This window comes from Rattus norvegicus, chromosome 20 (assembly GCF_021556685.1).
Source record: "Rattus norvegicus strain SHRSP/BbbUtx chromosome 20, alternate assembly SHRSP_T2T, whole genome shotgun sequence".
Classification (NCBI taxonomy): Eukaryota; Metazoa; Chordata; class Mammalia; order Rodentia; family Muridae; genus Rattus; species Rattus norvegicus.
The window spans coordinates 32,638,901-32,661,227 of record NC_141553.1 but is presented as its reverse complement, the minus strand read 5'-3'; the positions used below and the strand labels follow the sequence as shown (position 1 = coordinate 32,661,227).

At 41.5% G+C, this 22,327-nt stretch overlaps 1 protein-coding gene and 1 pseudogene across 5 annotated transcripts in view; one reads left to right on the top strand and one right to left on the bottom strand.

The window, feature by feature from the left end:
* The window catches only part of Ros1 (ROS proto-oncogene 1, receptor tyrosine kinase), a 155,928-nt gene that overhangs the window by 21,230 nt on the left and 112,371 nt on the right, over positions 1 to 22,327 (top strand). For all 4 annotated transcript variants that reach the window (XM_087596903.1, XM_087596902.1, XM_087596901.1 and 1 more), the window contains 5 exon segments: positions 7,210 to 7,269; positions 8,081 to 8,107; positions 13,122 to 13,182; positions 20,546 to 20,694; positions 21,926 to 22,064. In XM_087596903.1, coding sequence (XP_087453029.1) covers positions 7,210 to 7,269; positions 8,081 to 8,107; positions 13,122 to 13,182; positions 20,546 to 20,694; positions 21,926 to 22,064 — 436 coding nt within the window.
* Positions 2,286 to 5,794, bottom strand: LOC147998640 (FACT complex subunit SPT16 pseudogene; annotated as a pseudogene). The gene has a single exon (XR_015645859.1). The product of XR_015645859.1 is annotated as an FACT complex subunit SPT16 pseudogene (transcript).

The window sequence follows — 22,327 nt, the reverse complement described above, 5'->3', positions numbered from 1 at the left end:
TGCAGGCACTCAGCGCTATGAGTTTTCCTCTTAGCACAGCTTTCATTGTGTCCCATAAGTTTGGGTATGTTGTATCTTCATTTTCATTAAATTCTAAAAAGTTTTTAATTTCTTTCTTTATTTCTTCCTTGACCAGGTTATCATTGAGTAGAGCATTGTTCAATTTCCACGTATATGTGGGCATTCTTCCCTTATTGTTATTGAAGACCAGTTTTAGGCCGTGGTGGTCCGATAGCATGCATGGGATTATCTCTATCTTTCTGTACCTGTTGAGGCCCGTTTTTTGACCAATTATATGGTCAATTTTGGAGAAAGTACCATGAGGAGCTGAGAAGAAGGTATATCCTTTTGCTTTAGGATAGAATGTTCTATAAATATCCGTTAAGTCCATTTGGCTCATGACTTCTCTTAGTCTGTCGACATCACTGTTTAATTTCTGTTTCCATGATCTGTCCATTGATGAGAGTGGTGTGTTGAAATCTCCCACTATTATTGTGTGAGGTGCAATGTGTGTTTTGAGCTTTAGTAAGGTTTCTTTTACGTATGTAGGTGCCCTTGTATTTGGGGCATAGATATTTAGGATTGAGAGTTCATCTTGGTGGATTTTTCCTTTGATGAATATGAAGTGTCCTTCCTTATCTTTTTTGATGACTTTTAGTTGGAAATTGATTTTATTTGATATTAGAATGGCTACTCCAGCTTGCTTCTTCTGACCATTTGCTTGGAAAGTTGTTTTCCAGCCTTTCACTCTGAGGTAGTGTCTGTCTTTGTCTCTGAGGTGTGTTTCCTGTAGGCAGCAGAATGCAGGGTCCTCATTGCGTATCCAGTTTGTTAATCTATGTCTTTTTATTGGGGAGTTGAGGCCATTGATATTGAGAGATATTAAGGAATAGTGATTATTGCTTCCCTTTATATTCATATTTGGATGTGAGGTTATGTTTGTGTGCTTTCATTCTCTTTGTTTTGTTGCCAAGACGATTAGTTTCTTGCTTCTTCTAGGGTATAGCTTGCCTCCTTATGTTGGCCTTTACCATTTATTATCCTTTGTAGTGCTGGATTTGTAGAAAGATATTGTGTAAATTTGGTTTTGTCATGGAATATCTTGGTTTCTCCATCAATGTTAATTGAGAGTTTTGCTGGATACAGTAACCTGGGCTGGCATTTGTGTTCTCTTAGGGTCTGTATGACATCAGTCCAGGATCTTCTGGCCTTCATAGTTTCTGGCGAGAAGTCTGGTGTGATTCTGATAGGTCTCCCTTTATATGTTACTTGACCTTTTTCCCTTACTGCTTTTAATATTCTTTCTTTATTTTGTGCGTTTGGTGTTTTGACAATTATGTGACGGGAGGTGTTTCTTTTCTGGTCCAATCTATTTGGAGTTCTGTAGGCTTCTTGTATGTCTATGGGTATCTCTTTTTTTAGGTTAGGGAAGTTTTCTTCTATGATTTTGTTGAAGATATTTACTGGTCCTTTGAGCTGGGAGTCCTCACTCTCTTCTATACCTATTATCCTTAGGTTTGATCTTCTCATTGAGTCCTGGATTTCCTGTATGTTTTGGACCAGTAGCTTTTTCTGCTTTACATTATCTTTGACAGTTGAGTCAATGATTTCTATGGAATCTTCTGCTCCTGAGATTCTCTCTTCCATCTCTTGAATTCTGTTGGTGAGGCTTGTATCTACAGCTCCTTGTCTCTTCTTTTGGTTTTCTATATCCAGGGTTGTTTCCATGTGTTCTTTCTTGATTGCTTCTATTTCCATTTTTAATTCCTTCAACTGTTTGATTGTGTTTTCCTGGAATTCTTTCAGGGATTTTTGCGATTCCTCTCTGTAGGCTTTTACTTGTTTATTAATGTTTTCCTGTGCTTCCCTAAGTGTGTTCATGTCTTTCTTGAAGTCCTCCAGCATCATGATCAAATATGATTTTGTAACTAGATCTTGCTTTTCTGGTGTGTTTGGATATTCCATGTTTGTTTTGGTGGGAGAATTGGGCTCCGATGATGGCATGTAGTCTTGGTTTCTGTTGCTTGGGTTCCTGCGCTTGCCTCTCGCCATCAGATTATCTCTAGTGTTACTTTGTTCTGCTATTTCTGACAGTGGCTAGACTGTCCTATAAGCCTGTGTGACAGGAGTGCTGTAGACCTGTTTTCCTCTCTTTCAGTCAGTTATGGGGACAGAGTGTTCTGCTTTCTGGCGTGTAGTTTTTCCTCTCTACAGGTCTTCAGCTGTTCCTGTGGGCCTGTGTCTTGAGTTCACCAGGCAGCTTTCTTGCAGCAGAAAACAAAAACAAAAACAAAACAAAACAAAAAAAATCCCAGTTTATTTATCTTTTAGTTCTTCCAAAATTCAAAATATCAAGTCCTACTGCTAAGGAGAGAAAACAAACAAACATAAAATCCGAGAAGCCCCTTCTCATAGTTACAGAACAGAGGAGGCAAAGTGGGACAGGTGGATGCAGAGAACCTGCAGGGGAGGACGGCAAGAGAGAGCCCCCCAGTATCTCAAAGCTCATCATCAGAAGCAACCGACACAGGACACTGCAGACAAAGGAAAGGGAGGAGCAGCAGAGCCCAGCCTTGTGGGTGTGGCCTTCTTCCTGCTTCTCTTCTTGTCAAGATATTCTAGGCCAAGACATGACTTACTCTTCGAGATCCGTGTTGACTCCTGTAAGCCTCCCTCTAGATTTCACCTGCAGCAGATGAGGCATGGCCATTCTTCCTTAGATGGATCAGAGGAGACAGTGGTGATGTGCGATCGAGCACTGTACCACATATGGACTTGTAAGGAGGAAAAACCCAGCCATGGAGTGCCAGTATTTGTCTTCCAATGCAGCAAAAACACCCAGAATGTGCACCAGGCAAGAAACCAGAACAACCTAAGACCAGACACCAGCCCGCTCTGCCTTTAGCTCAGCTGTGCTTATCACAACCATCAGCAAACCCAAGAACCTTCTTGAGAACTTCAGATCTCAAACTGATAAAGGGACGGATGGAGGACTGACTCTGGGCCAGAACCACGCTTTGGCTAAGTATGGTGACTCAGGCCTGTAGTCCCAGCACTTGGGAGGCAGAGTAAGAGGATCATACATTTGAGGCTAGCCTGGTTTACATCGACTTCAAGGTCAGCCATGGCTGCATAGCAAGACTGTCTCAAAAAGCCAGGAAAAATAAAAAAGTAAAGAAAAAAGAACCATAGTAGAAATAGTGGTGAGCTCATACCACTGTCTTGGTAATTCAGCTTTGAGATACCAAAGATAAGTTGTCAGAAGAAAAGAATAAATGGTATCAACAGTGGGAGGAGCCTCCTGCCCTTCAACACCGCCTCCCTTGCCAGCCATCTGATCGGGGCCACTGGCACATGTCCTGGTAGGCCTGGAATTCCCCGAGTAGCTTGGTCCGCACAAATGGCCCCTAAACCCATAAACACAAACGGCAAAACTTCAACAGAACCAAAAGGAAAAACAGTTTCTATGTCATGTCATTTTAGGAGTTGTTTGCAGAAAGAATGGAGCATAGGACCCAAGGTTCATATTACTTTCTCTTTTTCTTCGGGGGTGCAGAGCTGTGTCTGGAACCGCGGTTAGAGCCACGGCCTGAACTATGTACAGACGCCTTCCTCTTCCGGCTCATACTTCGGCTCTGTTCTTCCTCCTCCTCATAACGGCTTTCTCGGTCCGCTTTTCGTGCTTCTTCTTCTAGCTCATCCCAGTCTTTCCCGCTTTCTTCTTCACTTCCCAGAGATTCTTTAGAATAATCTGATTCTTCAGCTTCTGATGAATAGTCTTCATCACTTTCCTCTTCTTCCTCTTCATAGTCATCCTCGGAAGGATTGAAGGTCTCATCTTCAATTTCAGACTCCGAGTCCCCGTCCTCAGCATCACTGCCCTCACCCTCAGGTTCCAGGAAAGACCAGCCACCTTGTTCAAAGAAGCCTTCAGGGTCGTCAACGATGGTCTTCATGATTTTAGTCCAGTTGAGGGACTGAACGCCTTCTGTGTACTTTAGGTCACAGGAATTTAGCCACTCCTTGATGGGGTCTAGAGAGGCAACAGGAATGGCGTTGATCATCGTGACTTTCTTGCTGTAATCCTTGTAGACAATCACCATGTCAAAGTTCTTCAGGTGAAATTGGACCCTCTCAAAGTGGATCAGCTCCACTTCATCCAGTGTCACCACAAAGGGTGGCCACTCTGTAGCATTTACCAGTGCACTACTAGTGGGCTGAAGGAGGCAGGTACTCCTGTAGGGAGCCCCATTAAACCCCAGATCCCTGAATGGTACTTCAAACTCCAGTTCCTCCTTTGTTAGAGCCTCTACTTTTTCAATGAAGTTCTTAAAGGCTGTTTTCAGTTTGTGTCTCATCTCTCTTTCCATCTGCTCAGCATATAGGTCATCTCGGTCATGCATGTGTTGATGTTTCCCCAAATCTGTAGTGATCTCTCCAACTTCTGTGTAGAACTGTACATCTGTGTGCCGCTTCTTCCCGAACATGATAGCATTCTTGAGGTGAAAGTGCAAAACAATAATCATCTCGCCATCACAGGGCTGGAAGAGTGCGTGCTTGATATTATTGTACAAAATATCCACCTTGTCTCCTCGAACAGATGTGAAGCGGAAACCATTGACGTGAGCCTCCAGGGAGTCTTGCATTCTCTTTTGGGCAATGTTTGGGCGAATGTATAGATCTTTCAGCTTTGGATTACTTCTGTTTAGGTTGATCACCAGTGAGTCTTGTTTTACAATGCCCTCTTTTTCTTTCTCTTCAGCTTCTCTGGTCTTGTAACGTTTCTGCACTTCTTTTATAATTCGAAAAGCATTCTGAAGATTTAAGGCGGGTACAGTCTGCTCCCCAGGTGCTTTCATATTTGAAGCTCGGTATGTAATTTCCTTGACAAAAGTAGCTTCAGGGTTAGGAAAGATGTTGCCCTCGTTCCTGCCCAGAGCACTTCCTGGACAATAGAAGTTGATTCGCAAGTAAGTATAGTCTCCTTCGACAGACATACTTATGTTCTTGATTGTGGCAATATGGAAGGGTGTGGCAATGCCAAACACAGGCATTATCACAGTCTCGTATTTCTTATCAATATAGATCTTCATTTCCCGAATATGTGGTTCCTTAGGCATCAGAGATGGGTTTTTATAGGACACATTAGATTTTCGAGCCTTCTGAATCTGCTGTTCCCCTTTCTGCTCTGTCAGCCTCCTCTTCGCTTCCTCGTTGAGCTGTGCTGCCAGTTCCTTCTGATGGGCTCTTCGCTTCTCTTCTGCAGTCATCTCATTCCGTGTTCTTTCAGTAAGTAACGCTGCTCTAGAACCTCTTCCCAAAAGGTCCTCCGCCTCATCTTTCTCCTCCTCCTCCTCCTCATCGTCCTCATTCTTGAGGAAAATGCCCACGTTCTTTACCTTCTTCTTCACAGATGTAAGGACAGTGGCTGGACCATCCTCATCTACAAGCACAGTGTCACCAATAAACAGGGCATAGGTTTTCTCTTCTGGTTTTTTCCCTTCTTTGTTAGTCAGGTCTGAAAATCCTAGGTTGATGCTGAAAACCATCCCTTTCTTTAGCTTGTACTGATTTTTACTATTGATCACTAGAGAGCCTTCACGGAATTCAATTCCCATCCCAAATCCTAGGTTTTTTGTAATTTTGTTCAGCAGTTCTGGCTTCTGCTTCTTAACCACATCCATGACAGAGTTATACACATCACATATCTTCACACCATGTCTTAATTCCTTTAGCAACTCCTCTTGAAGTTGAAGTAAAAAGTTGTAATTTTCTTGAACTTCCTGAGTAGGGTCAACCACGGGCTCTCTGCAGCGGCAGCAACCAGGAAGACCTGTGCCGCCCCTTCCGGGAACTTCAGTGCACCAGGGTTCCAGATGGTCTTTGGCTTTTTCCTCTGGCGTCCGAGATGTGTGTGCAGGGAGCAGTCTCTTCTGGTTTCCCAGGCTTGTCTGCCTCTCTGAAGGTTTAGCTCTCCCTCCCACGGGATTTGGGTGCAGAGAACTGTTTATCCGGTCTGTTTCTTTCAGGTTCCGGCGGTGTCTCAGGCAGGGGTCCTGCCGCTCCTGGGCCCTCCCCCACGGGAGCCCAGAGGCCTTATCGAGCCACTGCCTTTTAAGGCCTGTCATCTCCCGTTCATTGGCTTTTGACCAGGTTCACTCTCCTATACTCTCTTAGAGTGAGCCTTAAATCCATTAGAGAGCAATTATTTACCTCCACCACAGTGGTACCACTACTGCACAAACCGCCAAACATCGACTTTTAAAATGAAGAATTCTAACAATATAATCCAAAGATATGCTAATTTGCTACTCCATGTTGGATACTTGTTTTATACTTCTATTGCTGGAATAAGAAACCATGATGAAGGCAACTTATAGAAGAAAGAATATATTGGGGGCTTTCAATTTCAGACTGTTAGAATCCATGACCTTGGCAGGGAGTATGGCAGTAGGCAGGCATGGTGTGGAGCAATAGCTGGGAGCTCCTATCTTGAGAAACAATCACAGGGCAGAGAGACCAAATCCTCTTCAACAAGACCACACCTCATAATCCTTCCCAAACAGTTTCACCAACCAGGGACTAAGTGTTTAAGGATATGAGCCTATGGCGCTATTTTGGGAGGAGAGTGAGGAGTCAGAGAAAGAAAATGTGATCCTGGTTTAGGCATCACCAACTTGCAAATGGAGAACGTGCAGGTGGGAGGGACTCAGCGTGTTACATGCTGACTCTGTAGGGGGACTCAGGCATAGGTGTCTAACGAGAGGGTGCACGACACAGACAAGGTGGGAGCCATGAGCCATCTGTGAAAGCGGAGACCAGGACAGCCATGGGATGACATTTGAGAGCAGCTTTGGGATAAAAGCAGGCAGAATTTAACAGATTCAAACCTGGTCTAGCTACTAGTTTGGACATTTTGCCTTGTTGTAAGCCCTGGTTTTGAGTCTTGCTGGGTGTGTGGACGTAGAGGGAGACTCATGGTATGCTTGATGCTTTGTTGCCCTGGGAGTCACCTGAGATATCTCTTGGGGTCTCATCCTGCCAAGGACTTAATGTTACTCTGCTTCCCGGCCAGCTTGCAGCGAGCCACATTAGCATTTTCAGTAGAGCTCTATTTCTAAGATACAAGGTGGTGCTTCTCATTACTATGTACTTTCTAAGGACAAAAAAATGTCTCATTTCTTCACACCTATTTCCCATTTCTTGTAGTGCATCCAAGGATGTCAGTTTTGGAACTCTATAGATCAGGAGAAGTGTGCTTTGAAGTGTGTAAGTATTACTTATTGTTACATATTTTAATATGGGGCCTTATGTAGCCCAGACTGGCCTCAGGCTCACACATAGTTAAGGATGACTTTTAACTTTCTGATCTATCTCCAGAGTGCTGGGATTACAGTCAGGTACCACCACGTGAGCTATGTGGGTCCCAGGGATTGAACCTGAGCCAGCAATCTACCAACTGAACCATTCTCCAGCCTCCTAATATCTTTTTCTGTTAATGAGCCCATTTTTAGACCATGTCTTATCCATCGACAAGAGTGGAACACAAAGCAGGTGCTAACACTTGCTGAGTACATGAGTGGGAACGCCACATTTGTTTCTAGGCAACCATCCAGGAAGCTGCTAATGTGGGCAGAAGAACCTGCTGGATTTGTTAGCCAGAGATATTGATGGCTTTCAGTTCAGTCTGTCTCCCTTGAGCTGCAGCTGTCTTCAAGTATGTTGAGAAGTTTCTAGTAGATGACCCATTTTATTATTTTCCTAATGATGCAAACATCATAATTTTTTGAGATATTAACATAGTAGCTTACCTGGACGCCACCTCCCCCCAACCCTTTCTCTCAGCAGGGTCTCCATATGCTCTTGAATTTGAGATTCTCCTGCATCACTCTCTAGGGCTGGGATTATAGGCATGTGCCACCATGCCCACATGAACTCCTATTGTTTGGTCTTATGGTTGATTAATATTGTTAGAAAAAAAATTCTGTTGGAGGGAATGCACAACTGACTTAACTAAAGTTACCTGCGACTTTCAGGACTTTACATAACTTTCCTTTCTTTCTGTTTTTTTTCCATGCAGAATGATACATATGTCACCATTTGTGAGGTGAGTTCACAATCACTTGCAAAGAAAATATGCTCAAACTCAAGTCTGTGTTCTTAGACTGCAAAAGGCTATTAAAGGAAGATGAAGAAATTCTCAGCCACAAATCTATTTATTTTTTTTTATTTTTTTTCTATGAGAAGTGTCTAATGGGAGGGTCTAATCCCATTTTGGCAAAGACATTTGCTGTTTTCTATATCTGTATGTATATGTAAGTTTTTATTAATATGTATGTGCATATATACAAATTCACACATGCATATACACATACATGTATATATGCATTCACAGACACTCATATATAAATATATGTATGTACACACACACACACACACACACACACACATATATATATATATGTATGTATGTATATCATCCCTCCGTACCCAAGGGGGAATGCTTCCAGGAACTCTCAAAATTCACAAATTCTTCCATATTCAAATCCCTCATTGTAAATGCAGGAATATGACCTATACATATCCCTACATCTTTAAATCATCTTTATTTCACTTTTAATAGTTAATACCTCAGAAATAGCTCATCCCTCCCCTCCCTCTCCTCCATACTTTTGAGACAATATTTCATGTAAACTACACTGACCTCAAACACTCTCTGTAGCTCAGGATAACAATGTATTCCTCGTCTTCCTGCCTCTGCTGCCATGTTATGAGCCTGTGCCACCATGTTCAGTTTAAATAGTTTTTTTTAAATTTTATTTATTTATTGTATGTAAGTGAGTACACTGTAGCTGTCCTCAGACACCAGAAGAAGACATCAGATCTCATTACAGATGGTTGTGAGCCACCATGTGGTTGCTGGGAATTGAACTCAGTACCTTGGCAAGAGCAATCAGTGCCCTTAACCACTGAGCCATCTCTCCAGCCCTTACATAGTTTTTAAAACTGTATTGTTTATGAAATTAAGACAAAAGAAGTGTATGCATGCTTTAAATATATGTACATGGTTTCCTAAGATGCAATTTCAAATACTTTTGCTGCTCAGTTGGCCAAACTTGAAAAATACACAGAAATTTATAACCTGAGTACAAGGGCAAACTGTAACCTCAATCTAATACAGAAGATTATAATTTTCAATGTTGGACAACTGGGAGGCTGGGTCTGGCAGGGAAGAAAGGATAGAAGAGTGCACTCTGGGATATCTTTGCTGAGAACATTTTCTTAAAACATTTTTTAACGTTTATTTACTTATTTTGTGTTTGTGTTGGATAGGTGGATGTGCTCACGGATATGTGTGGAGATCAGAGGACAGTTTGCAGGGGTCATTCTCCCTTTCCACCATGTGGGTTCTTGGGATGGAAATCAGCTTGTCAGCTTTGCCACAAACGCCTTAAATCACTGAGCCATCTTTCTCCAAACAGTGCGCACTGCCATACACATTTACATCACATTAAATGACACCTGTTAGGCCACGTGTGGTGGTGTATATCTGTATTATATACACTTAAAAGGTAGAGGCAGGAGGATCACCCAATCCAAAGATAAAACTAAGGAACAGGGAAAAAAAAACCCAAAGAGAACCCTTTAATTCCATTCCATTGGCCAAAATCCCTTGCCAACACTGAATCATTTTCCCCTTCTTTTCTGCAAAGACTTGCTTTATTTTTCAGTTATAAAACCTGGTTGTGGGATGGTAAGATGGCTCAGTGAGTAAAGGAACTTGCTGCCAGATCTCATGGCTTGGGTTTGAAAGCCAGGAAGCCACATGGTGAAAGGAGACTATTGGCTCCTGTATGCTGCCCTCTGATCTACATGCTTGGGCCATGACATGAGCTTCCACCCCAGTGAATAAACAAACAAACAACAAACAACAAGTAAAATAATAAAATCGTTGCTCTGCTCTGCTTGGATGCCTTGGAACCAGAGCTGGAACTATGCTACCTTGCCTGAGGCTGGATGTTCATGGTTACCCCTGAATAAGCATCAAGGCATAGACCTTCCTGTTTAACAGGAAGTAAAACTATACATTGGGGCTTTAAATACTCAGTAGTCAGTGGCTATGTAGCATCCAAGCGATTTCCCCTGTCAGTGGATAGAGTTGAGGTTTAGTTGACATGAAACACCCTCGATGAGATGAAAAAACAAACAAACAAACCAAATTTCCTCAGAACCCTATTATATGATCCAAGCATCATTCCTCTTACATGACAGCCATTAGGACGACTTTGTCAGTGAGGGAAACCAAGGAGAGTCTCACATGCCAATCGCTGTGCTTCCTGGTGGTCCATGCTTACATGTGCAATGTGATTCTTTTTCCCCATGAGAGTTTTAATTCAGTCATCTATACCTTTTGGGAATCAAGCACTTTCATCATGAGTGTTTCCAGCATGGGAGGTTTGTATTATGGAGTCTTTGGAGGAAAAGCTTAGAAATGGTAACTTAGAGATTAGAACCCAGAAGATGATGATGCCACAGGATCATTTAAAACATAGCCTGTGATTAGGGTAGCACGTAACCTTTGGACAGAGGGTAAATGCAGGCTTCTTTATTTCTGGAAGACGTTTTGTGGCTTCTTATTGCCATTTGACAGCCTCACTGCCCTTGTGTCTGACCCAACTTGAGTCCCTTTCCCCACATTCTTTGTCAGACATCGTGGCTTCAGCTCTTCTACAACTGTAGGTGGCTCTTCCTACATCTAGAGGTCTATGTACCCCACGAACACTATCACAACCTCTGCCCCTCTGCTCAAGTCTTAGTTGAGAGGCAACTCTGCACTGTTCCAGCGGATCATACTAAAAGGACGTCTCCTAGTCTCGCCCCATGGCTTTGATCTTCTTACTTCTTGCTCCTGTTGTCCTGACACAGACCAATTCTACCGAGCTCAGCCACATTCATTTTTTATTATCTGGGGTGTTTGCTTTAAACTTGCCATTCATTTATTTTATGTCCCGTTCTAAGACGATGTAAATTCCACAAAGGTAGGGGACTATGCTGTTTGCCTCCATGTTCTTATGGCTGAGAACAATATTTGGGACAAAAAGAGAATTTAATAAATATTCTCGAATGAATGAAAGATCTTTTAGAAAGGAATGTCGCAATTCATATGGAGGCTAGAGGGATGTTTCTGCCTTGTGTTAAGAAAATTAGGAAAGGTGTCAGCAGCCTATGAGCCAGTCTGGGAAGCCAAGGGATAATAACGATTGTCTCAGTACTGTGGGAAAATGATAGTGAGGGTAGACTGGACTCTGGCAGGTGGATGAAGTCCTTGGACAGAAGAGTGTTGGCAGCCCAGTATCCTGGAATAGATGGGCACAAAATCAGTGGTCCTCAACCTGGGGAGCATATCAGATATCTTGTATATCAGATATTTATATTATGATTCATAACAGTAGCAAAATTACAGTTAGGAAGTAGCAATGAAATAATTTTGTGATGGGAGGTCACTACAGCATGAGGAATTGAATTAAAGGGTCATAGAATTAGGAAGGTTGAGCATGGTCTAGAAGCTTCTGGCTTAGTTCTGTGAACTGCTTTGAAACAACCACGTCTTTGTGGTTAGCCAGGCATTTTAGGCTTGGGAAATGCTGGCTGCTGCCCTTCATCATAAAGTCTGATGTTGCTTTGCCTCCATGGGTGGGGCGGCATAGCTGACAGTTTAGCCTCCACTCCAGATAATGTTGAACCTCTCAGATTGATGTTAAGTTTATTTTATCTTCCCCTGAAAAAAATAAACATGAAAAACAGGACCACAATTTCCTTTTTTCCAGGATAGCCTATATTTCCAAGTAATAGCCATTTCTAAACAAAATCCTTTGATTCCTGGAAGAAAAATGCTCATTCTATGGAGTGCTTTTGTCTCCTGGTGGTTTGTATTTTCTCCACCTTGGGTAGCTGTGCTAAACGAGCTTTACTCAAATCTTCAAAGAGGATGTGAGAAGTAACTGAATCTTTAAGTTAAACAATCCCAAGCCCAAAGCACAGTATTTGAATTAATCCTTAACTAAGTAAACCCAGGCTTATCGGCCCGACTTCTTTCGGTGCACAGTTCAAACATCTTCAAGTTAATATTTGCATGTTACGTCTCTTCTTTCCAGGGCAGGTGTCTTGTGTTATGGTTTCTCCCACCATCCTGAGACTGACAGCAGGCTGTTCCTGGTATTGCAATTATAAACGGGAGGACAGCAGGAAGATTGAGCACAGCCTCTCTGGACTTTTACGATGTGTGCTTTTCCCGCATGAGTTTCTTTTCTCTGTAGCTAAGGGTGAAACATCCCAAGTTGTGGGAAATTCGGGTTTCAGTTCTCAAATATGTACCCTGCTTTCTGCTTTAATGAGATAAAGGTGTCCATTGTCATTGGGCTGTTGGAGACCTTAAAAGTCAGCATTGGTTTGAAGACATCCATTAGAATGTAGAGTATTATATAATTGACTATATAATAGTCAATTTTTAATTCTAAGGATAATAGGGAAAATACTACAAATAGAAAATCAAATGCATTGTCTTGGGCTGGAATTTTAGTTTTCTAGATCATCAAAACTTTGACCAAGATAGTAAAAATAAAATGGGACTATTAAGTTTAGCGTTTGTTTGTTTGTTTTTGTTTTGTTTTCTTTTTCCTCAAACTATAGAATGACAGGGACATGGAATAAATTCAGTAGATCGAGAGTAAGCAAAATGAAACAGAACAAATTCAAATATACAAGGCACTCTGCAGGGTTTCTTCTTGGGAGGAAGGGAATGTTCTAAAATCACAATGAGTCAATGATGACACGATTTTGGAAATTACCACCAGAACTTCTGTGCACCTTAAATGCATGTGCTCTTTGTCATTCTTTTTTTCCTCCATGTTTGAGACAGATTCTTATATAGCATAGGCTACCCCAAACTTTATGAGAGTAGCTAAGGACAGCCTTGAACTCCTGACTCTACCTAGAAAGGGCTAGGATGACAGGCCTATGACGCCTCGCCTCACTTATAAAGTTAGAAAGTTCATTTAGGTTCCTGATTTTGAAGCTTATCAGCAAACCTGGCACTGATCCCCACCACCTGTCTTCCACAGAGGGAGTCCTGTGAGGTCGGCTGCAGCAACGCGGAGGGTAGCTACGAAGAGGAAGTGCTGGGTAAGAAAACGATTGAAACACCTACACTCCCGTATTAACAGCATAGGAAATATTTGTATATGAGACTTGGGTGGCTCTCGCCTGTAGAGCCAGCACCCAGGAGGCTGAGGTAGGATGGCTGCAGCAAGCTTAAGGTCAGCGTGGGCGGCGGAGTGGCGTTCTGTCTCAAAACCCAAAAACTGTCTCTGACAAGAATTGTATATGAAAAGCATCCTGTGATTTCAAATACTAGGGTCATGCTGACGAAGAGAAGAGCCAATAGCCTGTTGTAGATAAAATACAGGGAATGTGAAACACTGACACTTAGGGCAGTATTGTGTCTTCAACATTAGTAGGTGTATTATCTATCTATCTATCTATCTATCTATCTATCTATCTATCTATCTATCTATCTATCTATCATCTATCATCTATCTATCTATCCATCTATCTATCAATCTATATCTATCTATCTCTCTATCATCTATCTATCTATCTATCTATCATCTATCTATCTATCCATCTATCTATCAATCTATATCTATCTCTCTATCATCTATCTATCTATCTATCTATCATCTATCTATCTATCCATCTATCTATCAATCAATATCTATCTATCTATTATCATCTATCTATCCATCTATCTATCAATCAATATCTATCTATCTATCTATCTATCTATCTATCTATCTATCTATCTATCTATCTATCTAAGACAGTGGGCTCTCAGGGCCCAAATGACCTTAGGTTTATTATGTAGTTAAGGGAGACCTTGAACTCCTAATCCTCCTGCCTCTAATTCTATTCTCCTAGGAATAATGTATCACTGTACTCAGTTTTATAGGGTTCTTGGGATCAAATTGTAGGTTCTTATGCATGCTAGGCAACCACTCTATTGATGAGCTACATGCCCAGCCCAAGCCTGGGCTAGCCCAAGCCCAGCCCTATTCTAATGAGGGCATTACATCCTGAACAGACTTGATATCAAGGAAGGCTGCTGTTTTGATGAGCTGAAGATATCAGGGTAATTTATTTAATGTGAAGTAATCCAGGGCTGGATTTGGAATGGGTGGGAAACTCGTGTGTGTGTGTGTGTGTGTGTGTGTGTGTGTGTGTGTGTGTGAACGTAAGTGGCTTTGTCCCAATGCACCAATTTTCCAGTGATGTCTGGAGGTCCAGAACTTGGTTGATTCAAATCAATCAATCAATTGAATGTTTCACAAGCTGTCATTTTTCTCTCAGAGGCTAGTGTTTACCCCACTGGCTGTTGGAAATTGGGAGGAGAGTGTTACCTGCTGTTCCAAGATACTCTGCCCTTAGTGTCTCATAAACAAAAGAAACAGAAAAACAATACTCTGCATTTCTGTAAACGGGTTGAGCTGTGACATTATTTTTTATCTTTGTTGTGAAGGTTAACTATACATAAAATCTGTATTTGTGATTTCTAAATGATACAGAAAAGCATCCCAAGACATCGCAGAAGTGCCCTAGGGCGTCATAACACTCTCAGGGAGGTAACAGGATAGTTTCAGTCCTGAGGGATCCAGGACAAGTGGGTACCTACTGGATGCTGTTGGCTCTACTGCTCAGGTGTGGTTCATGGCATAACAATGGAGCTCACTGTACTCTTTCTATGATGTCATAGTTAAAAAGGTTGAGACTTTGGGTGATATCTTATGTAACAAGAACTTCCATAAAAACTAAACGCAAACTCTCATCAATGGACAGATCATGGAAATAGAAATTAAACAGAGACACAGTGAAACTAACAGAAGTTATGAACCAAATGGATTTAACAGATATCTATAGAACATTTCATCCTAAAACAAAGGGATATACCTTCTTCTCAGCACCTCATGGCACCTTCTCCAAAACTGGCCATATAATTAGTCACAAAACAGGCCTCAACAGATATAAGAAGATAGAAATAATTCCCTGCATCCTATCAGGTCACCATGGACTAAGGCTGGTCTTCAGTGACAAAAATGACAGAAAGCCCTCATACACATGGAAGCTGGACAATGCTCTACTCAATGATCACTTGATCAAGGAAGAAATAATGAAAGAAATCAAAGATATTTTAGAATTTAATGAAAATGAAGACACAATTTACCCAAACTTATGGGACACCGTGAAAGCAGCGCTAAGAGGAAAATTCACAACTCTGAGTGCCTCCAAAAAGAAACTGGAGAGAGCATCTACACTAGCAGCTCAACAACACACCCGAAAGCTCTAGAACAAAAAGAAGCAAATACACCCAAGAGGAGTAGACAGCAGGAAATAATCAAACTCAGGGCTGAAGTAGAAACAAAAAGAACTACACAAAGAATCAACAAAACCAGGAGCTGGTTCTTTGTAAAAATTAATGAGATAGATAAACACTTAGCTAGATTAACCAGAGGTCACAGAGAGTGTATCCAAATGAACAAAATCAGAAATGAAAAGGGAGACCCAACAACAGAATCTGAGGAAATTCAAAAAGAACCATCAGGTTCTACTACGAAAGGCTGTACTCAAGAAAACTGGAAAAATCTGGATTAAATGGACAATTTCCTAGAGAGGTATCAGGTACCAGAGTTAAATCAGGGTCAGACAAACTATCTAAACAGACCTGTAATTCCTAAAGCAATAGAAGCAGTCATCAAAAGTCTCCCAACTGGTCCCCAATGGAGGAGTTAGAGAAAGGATTGAAGGAGCTGACAGGGTTTGCACCTACCTAAGAACAACAACACCAACCAACCAGAGCTCCTAGGGAGAGTGTACGTGGACAGATCCATGGCTTCAGCTACATATGTAGCAGAGGATGGCCTTGTTGGGCACCAATGGGAGGAGAAGCCTTTGGTCCTGCCAAAGCTTGATGCCCCAGTGTAGGGGAATGTCAAGGCAGGGAGGTGAAAGAGGGAGGGGGAACACCCTCATAGAAGAAGGGAGAGGGAGAATGGGATAGGGAGTTTATGGATGGGAAACCAGGAAAGGGGATAACATTTGAAATGTAAATAAAAAATATCCAATTAAAAAAAGTCTGTGAACCATAAAAGGCCCAGGATCAGATGGGTTTAGTCCTGAATTCTATCAGATCTTCATAGAAGACCTACTACCAAGACTCTCCACACTATTTCACAAAACAGAAACAAAAGGAACATTACCCAGTATGTTCTATGAGGGCACAATTAAACACCTATACCTAAACTACACAAAGACCTAACAACAAAAGAGAACTTCAGAACAATTTCACTTTTGAATATTGACGCCAAGATACTCAATAAGATTCTTGAAAACCAAATCCAAGATCACATCAAAACAATTATCCATCATGATCAAGTAGGAATACAGGGATGGTTCAATATATTGTAAATGCATCCATGTAATCCACTATATAAACAAACTCAAAGAAAAAATAACACATTATCATCTCATTAGATGCTGAGAAAGCATTTGACAAAATTCAACTCTCCTTCATGACAAAAGTCTTGAAAAGATCAGGAATTCAAGGCCCATATCTAAACATAGTAAAGGCAATATACAGCAAACCAGTAGCCAACATCAAGCTAAATGGAGAGAAACTTGAAGCAATCCCACTAAAACAAGGGAGTAGATAAGGCTGCCCACTCTCTCTCTCTACCTATTCAATTTAGTACTTGAAGTCCTAGCCAGAGCAATTAGACAACAAAAAGAGGTCAAAGAGATACAAATTGATGTATATAAGAAATGCTCAAGTTAATAAAAAAAATAAAAAAAGAGATACAAATTGAAAAGGAAGAAGTCAAAATATCACTATTTGCAGATGATATGATAGTATACTTAAGTGACCCCAAAATATTCCACCAGAGAACTACTAAGCCTGATAAACAACTTCAGCAAAGTGGCTGGGTATGAAATTAACTCAAACAAACCAGTAGCCTTCCTCTATTCAAAGGATAAACAGGATGAGAAAGAAATTAAGGAAATGACACCCTTCACAATAGTCCCAAATAATATAAAATATCTTGGTGTGACTTTAACCAAGCAAGTGAAAGATCTGTATGGCAAGAACTTCAGGCCTCTTAAGGAAGAAATTGAAGAAGATCTCAGAGGATAGAAAGATCTCCCACGCTCACGAATTGGTGGGATAAATATAGTAAAAATGGCCATCTTGCCTAAAGCAATCTACAGATTGAATGCAATCCCCATAAAAATCTCATGCCAATTCTTTGCAGAGTTAGAAAGAGCAATTTGCAAATCCATTTGGAACAATAAAAAACCCAGGATAGCCAAAACAATTCTTAACAATAAGAGAACTTGGGGAATCACCATCCCTGACCTCCAGTTGTATTACAGAGCAATAGGGATAAGAACAGTGTGGTATTGGTACAGAGACAGGCAGAGAGATCAGTGGAATAGAATTGAAGACCCAGAAATGAGCCCACACTCCTATGGTTGCTTGATCTTTGACAAAGGTGCTAAAACCATCCAATGGAAAAAATGACAGCATTTTCAACAAATGGTGCTGGCTAAACTGGAGGTCAGCATGTAGAAGACTGCACATTGATCCATTCTTATAACCTTGTACAAAGATCAAGTCCAAGTGGATCTTGGACCTCTACATAAAACCAGATACACTGAAGCTAATAGAAAAGAAAGTGGGCAAGAGCTTCAAACACATGGGCACTGGGGAAAATTTCCTGAACAGAACACCAATGGCTTATGCTCTAAGATCAACAATAGACAAATGGGACTTCATAAAATTGCAAAGCTTCTGTAAGGCAAAGGACACTGTTAATAGGACAAAACAGCAACCAATAGATTGGGAAAAGATCTTTATCAATCCTACATCTGATAGAGGGATAATATCCAAAATATACAAAGAACTCAAGAAGTTAGACTCCAGAGAGCCAAATAACCCTATTAAAAATGGAGTAATAGAGCTAAACAAAGAATTCTCAACTGAGGAATGCCGAATGGCTGAGAAGTACTTAATGTTCAACATCCTTAGTCATCAGGGAAATGCAAATCAAAACAACCCTGAGATTCCACCTCACACCGGTCAGAATGGCTAAGATCAAAAACTCAGGTGACAACAGATGCTGGCGAGGATGCGGAGAAAGAGGAACACTCCTTCATTGTTGGTGGGATTGCAAAGTGGTACAACCATTCTGGAAATCAGTCTGGAGGTTCCTCAGAAAATAGGACATTCTACTACCTGAGGACCCAGCTATACATCTCCTGGGCATATATGCAAAAGATGCCCCAACATATAACAAAGACACGTGCTCCACTATGTTCATAGCAGCCTTATTTATATTAGCCAGAAGCTGGAAAGATGTATTTCAATAGAGGAATGGATACAGAAAATGTGGTATATTTACACAGTGGAATACTAATCAAGCTATTAAAAACAATGACTTCATGAAATTCTTAGGCAAATGGATGGAACTAGAAAATATCGTCCTGAGTGAGGTAACCCAATCACAGATGGTATACACTCACTGATAAGTGAATATTAGCTCAAAAGCTGGGAATACCCAGGATACAACACACAGGCCACAGGAAGCTCAAGAAGAAGAAAGACTAGTGTTTGGATGCTTCAGACCTTCTTTCAAGTGGGAACAAAAATACTGTCCCATATACAGCCACCAAACCCAGACAATATTGTGGCTGCTGAGAAGTGCATGCTGACAGAAGCCTGATATAGTTGTCTGCGAGAGGCTCTGCCAGAGCCTGACAAATACAGAGGTGGATGCTCTCAGCCATTGAACTGAGAACGGGGTCCCCAGTGGAGGAGTTAGAGAAATGACTGAAGTAGCTGAAGGGGTTTTCAACCCCATAAGAAGAACACAGTATCAACCAACCACACCCCCCAGAGCTCCCAGGGACTAAGCGACCATCACAAGAGAACACAGAAATGGACCTGTGGCTCCATCTGCATATGTAGCAGAGGATGGCCTTGTAGGGCAATGGGTGGAGACGCCCTTGGTCCTGTCAAGGCTTGATGCCTTAGTGTAGGGGAATGTCAGGGCAGGGAGGTGAGAGGGAGTGTGCGGGTTGGTGAGGGAGCACCCTCATAGAAGCAGGGGTTTGGGGTGGGATAGTGGGTTTCTGAAGGGGAAACCGGGAAATGGGTTTAAAATGCAAATAAAAATGCAATAAAGAAAAAATCTAAGTGCAAGATAGGACTCAGTTACGGCAGTACTCAATTAGTTTATGCAAACCAGAGAAGCTGTGAAGTGTTCAAGGGGCACATGATTGCCATTAACATACAGTAACTTTTATTTAAGGTTTGAAATAAATATGTATTTTGACCCTTTAAAATGTGTGCTATTTAAATTTTCTGTTACATTTATGTGTTTTAATAAGATTCATTATTTTTAATTATGTGTATATATGCGTGTCCATGCGTGAGTTTGTGCACATAAATAAAAGTTCCCACGGAGGCCAGAAGGTCAGATCCCCTTTTGGTGGAATCACACCTAATTGTGAACCATTAGACTTGTGTGTTGGGATCTGAACTCAGTCCTTTGCAAGATTACCAAGTGTTCCTAATCACTGAGCCATCTCCTCAGTCCCTAAATTGTGTCAGACTGTGCCCTAGTATGCTTGCGGAGATTAAAGAACAACTCGTAGGAGCTAGATCTCTCTCTCTTCATCGTTCATGTGCTGTGAATTGAACGAGGGTTGTAAGACTCAGCGGCAAGCCCCCTTACCCTGTGTGGCCATGCTGGCAAGCTCTTTTTGCTGCCTTGTTGTTTGTTCTAAGTAAAGCTCACCTGTAGCTGAGGTTGGACCGAAACCCTCATTGTGTAGCTGGGCCTTAGACTTGCAGTCTTCAGCCTGCCTGAGCCTCCTGAGTGCTGAGATTACAGCTGTGTGCCACCAGGCCTGGCTAATGTGCCACTGTTTCAAGCATCTGCTAAGTTGTTAGGACACACAGTTTTGGAATCACAAGTGGTCCTATCATTCCTTTGTCCCAAAGAACCACGAAAAATTTACTAAAACCAAGAATGCCAGAACTGAAAAAGGTGTAAACCTGATTCACAACTTTTAAAAAAGAAATTATAATTGTAATACCAGCTTAGTTACATACATTTTTCAGACTATAAGATAGTCAAGTTTTTGCCTAAATTTCTCATCTGCTTCTGATCTGTGCAATATGGCTTGAATGATGAGTCAACAGTAGATAAAGGCGTTTTATTGCGCACACACCTAGGTCTGTCTGTAAGTAAATGGGGCCCAAAAGAAGACCGGTCAGTCTCAGAGCACTGTTGCCTGCTTGTGATAAAAAGAGAAAGACTGCCTTGAATATAATTTATTGCTCAGGTGTATTATTGAGCAGGAGAGACCTGGACAAAACAGGCACACCCATCCACAGGAGTTAAAAGTGACGGAAATGTTGTTTTCTCCCCAGACAACACAGAGCTTCCTACAGCACCCTTCGCATCTTCCATTGGAAGTAACGGGGTGACATTACGATGGAGCCCTGCCAACATCTCTGGAGTAAAATACATCATTCAGTGGAAATATGCCCAACTTCCGGGAAGCTGGGCTTACACAGAAGTACGCAAAACTATATCCTTATCTAAACAAAGACGTCTTGTTCCTAAATTATTCAAAGCTTCAAAATATCATGCCTTTCTCACCCATGCTTTTGGTTTGCAAACTGTCAGTTGCCGGTGCTCAAGTAGTTCTTAAAATGTTTAAATGGAAGATTATTTATGGAAAAAAAAAATCAAAGATTGAAGCCGGTTGTGGTGGAAGAGGGTATAAACCCATCATTTGGTGGACTGAGGATTGTGAGGCCAATCTGGGCTAGGCAGCAAGTTCCAGGCTAGCCTGAACTTCAAATGAAACACTGCCTAAAAACAAAAAACAAAAGCAAGCAAACGAACAACTACAATGACAAACTAAAGCCCACCAATACCACTACCACCACTAAAGTGAGACCGATGTCTTAAATCACATGGTAATGAGGAGTGTGATGAAATATGAGGACATCTTGCTCTATCACATTAAAAGTTAGTCATCTTTTGGATCAGCGTATCCATAGTCTATATCATTGATTAAACTATCTCTATTAAGGTTTTTAGATTGACTGTCACGATATCGGTATTATGATACCTGTATGTAGGATTCAATACTATCTGGAGTTGCAAGCTTCCATTGGGAGTTCAGGGGAATATCTCCTGTGGATGAAGATAATGACTTATTGACATTAATGCATTCTAGCACAGATCAAGTATGGTGGTTGTATTAAGTGAAACTTAATATCTGATACTCTAGAAAAAAATATATATTCTACAAATATCATTCCTTCAGCAGAGCATTGTAGAACCACTTATGCTATTGATCATTACCTGCCCTGCCTTTAAAGGAATTCCAGCTAGGGTGAAGGGCAGGAGGGAGATTCTCATAGTGGTGTGTTTTAATTTAGAACTGTAGGTATGGTAGCCTTTCAGGATGGTCACTTTTAGGAAAGCATGAGCAAGTTCAGGAAAAATTCAACCAAGACACCAAATATAGTAACATGGGAATATTCAAGTAAATCCTTAGGGTAAGGGCTGAATGACTGAGCCTTAGCTCTCCCATTTCGAGGAAGGAGAGGGTGGTATGAATAATACAGACCGATGTCTGAAAGCTCAGCTCCTGGTCTGTTTCACACTCAGAAGGGTCTGGGCAGCCACATCTCCAGTGGCACACGTGTCTTCCACAAGTTAACCTGAACTCCATGACCCAGTGGGGCGGGCGTGGTGATTGGACAAATGTTGACTTCTGTCTCTTCTGGATCTAGACTGTGTCTAAGCTCTCATACATGGTGGAACCCCTGCATCCATTTACTGAATATATTTTTCGAGTGGTTTGGATTTTCACAGCCCAGCTGCACCTTTATTCCCCGCCAAGTCCCAGTTACAGGACTCATCCTTATGGAGGTAGGCATATGTAAGTCACTGGGGACATAAGGACATTGTTCTGAAGCTTCGCTTTCATTTGTTTTTGTTTTAAGCAAGGGAAGAAACTGAGTCCTTTGGTATTCCATTTAATCATTGAGCTCTTAACTGTGTGCCTGGTAACATTTACAATTTTTCAGTGATCAAAACAATGACCCCTGCTCTTGTTAAGTCCACATCTTCTTCGGTGGGAAATGTGGTCACGACTAAACACGTGAGGGTGCCGGTTAGCTATTGTTAACTCG